We start from the raw sequence: 1670 nt of genomic DNA on the forward strand, positions 1-1670 counted from the left end.
AAGTCAGGCAGAGCTGGCGCCAACCTAGGGCCAGCTCTCTGTAACCTGTTTCACTTGCCCACAAACAATGGCAATCTCGTCATATCTGAAACAAATTGATACTCATGCTTTTTTGAAGGGGGGGGGGGCAGGGTGGTTATTGGCAACCACCAAACCTACAGGCAAATCTACATTAGTTCACCTTTCAAAAAAACACAATGATAACGATGTCAGAGTCAATGTGCAAATCTTTTGGGAGGACCCATCACATTCAACTGCCACCCCACCTACAGCCAAATCGAATAGGCCTGTTCCAGTTGCTAAATACACGACGACAACAACAACAACAACAACAACAACAACAACAACAACAACAGTTTCAGGTATATTACTAAGGTTCTCCGGGGGTCTTACCAGGTCTTTGGAGGTGCCGAGTCTCTTGAGTCCATCGAGGGGCAGCAGGTCGGCGGAGTCCTTGTGCGTGAACTGGGTGGCCTGTTTGAGTCTCCTCTGCTGGTGGAGGATGGCCTTGTCCCTCATGTCCAGCTCCCTCTTCTTCGTCTCGCTCATCTTCAGTCTCTGTCACTTCACCTCGCGCTTCACGCTTCACGCTACACTCGCGCTCGCAACGCTCGTCACGGGCACCTAAGTCTCGGCTCGGACGGTTAACGAGGAGGCTCCTTTCGGGTGTAGTTAGTGGAGGTAGATGGAAAAACAAACACTTCTGGTACACTGCCACACACACACTCACTCACACGTACACACACACACACACACGTACGCACAGCTAAAGGATACGCTAGTCTTTTCACAGCTCTGCTGTATAGTGTGAACCGTCACAGATGAAAGGCAGCTAGTGTTGCATGACTTGTCCCGGACTCGCTCAGTCAACCACACTCACACACACACTAACACACACACACAGTACGCAGCAGACTAACAGCACACTCACCCACTACTTCTCTTAAGCACATGCAATTAAAACACACTCACATTCACATAAAAGCCTTCCACCCTTCAGCAGAGTAAAGACAGATCAATCACTCAATCAATCAATCATTTGAAAGGTCCGTTTGTATTTTAAAAAAAGACACCTCATCCGTCCCAGGTCAGTGTTGAGATCCTCTCTGTGTGTTCAGGTTGAGCAGTGGACGTAGTCCTTGATTCCAGTGAGCACTGAACGTTTCTACTCTCCCGTCCTCTGGTGATGTAGTCACCTTCTGCTTCGCGGATCAGATGTGAGCGTGTGAGAGAGTGTGTGTGTGTGTGTGTGTGTGTGTGTGTGTGCGCTCAACACATGCGCATGTGGCTGTGTGCGTGCGTGTGTCTCAGTCTGTCTCCTTTTCCTTCTGTCAGTGCGGATGGTCCTAGTAGCTCGGCAGAGAGCAAACTGTGCCTTATCTCTGTCCTCCTCACACTCTCTCTCTCTCCGTCTCTGACTCTCTTTCTCTCTCTCTCTCCCTCTCAGTCCCCTCCTCTCTCCTCCCTCTCTATGTCCCCTCCTCTTATTCTCACTCCCCTCCTCTCTTTCTTACTCTCCCTCAACATCCTCTCTCTCTCTCACACACACACACACACACACACACACACGCACACACACATGCACCCCACTCTCTCTCATTCTCTCTGTTCTATAGCTGTTATGACGAGAATCATATACTTTTCCATTCACACACACACAGACACACACA

At 49.6% G+C, this 1670-nt stretch overlaps 1 protein-coding gene across 1 annotated transcript in view; it reads right to left on the reverse strand.

The window, feature by feature from the left end:
* Window positions 1-1446, reverse strand: part of LOC116224152 (nuclear receptor-interacting protein 2-like) — a 41234-nt gene extending 39788 nt beyond the window's left edge. The window contains exon 1 of the mRNA XM_031583090.2: window positions 394-1446. Coding sequence (XP_031438950.1) covers window positions 394-549 — 156 coding nt within the window. The 5' untranslated portion in view covers window positions 550-1446. The remainder of the gene's footprint in view (window positions 1-393) is intronic.
* Between the last annotated feature and the right edge of the window lie 224 nt (window positions 1447-1670).

The sequence above is a fragment of the Clupea harengus genome, chromosome 16 (assembly GCF_900700415.2).
Source record: "Clupea harengus chromosome 16, Ch_v2.0.2, whole genome shotgun sequence".
Taxonomy (NCBI): Eukaryota; Metazoa; Chordata; class Actinopteri; order Clupeiformes; family Clupeidae; genus Clupea; species Clupea harengus.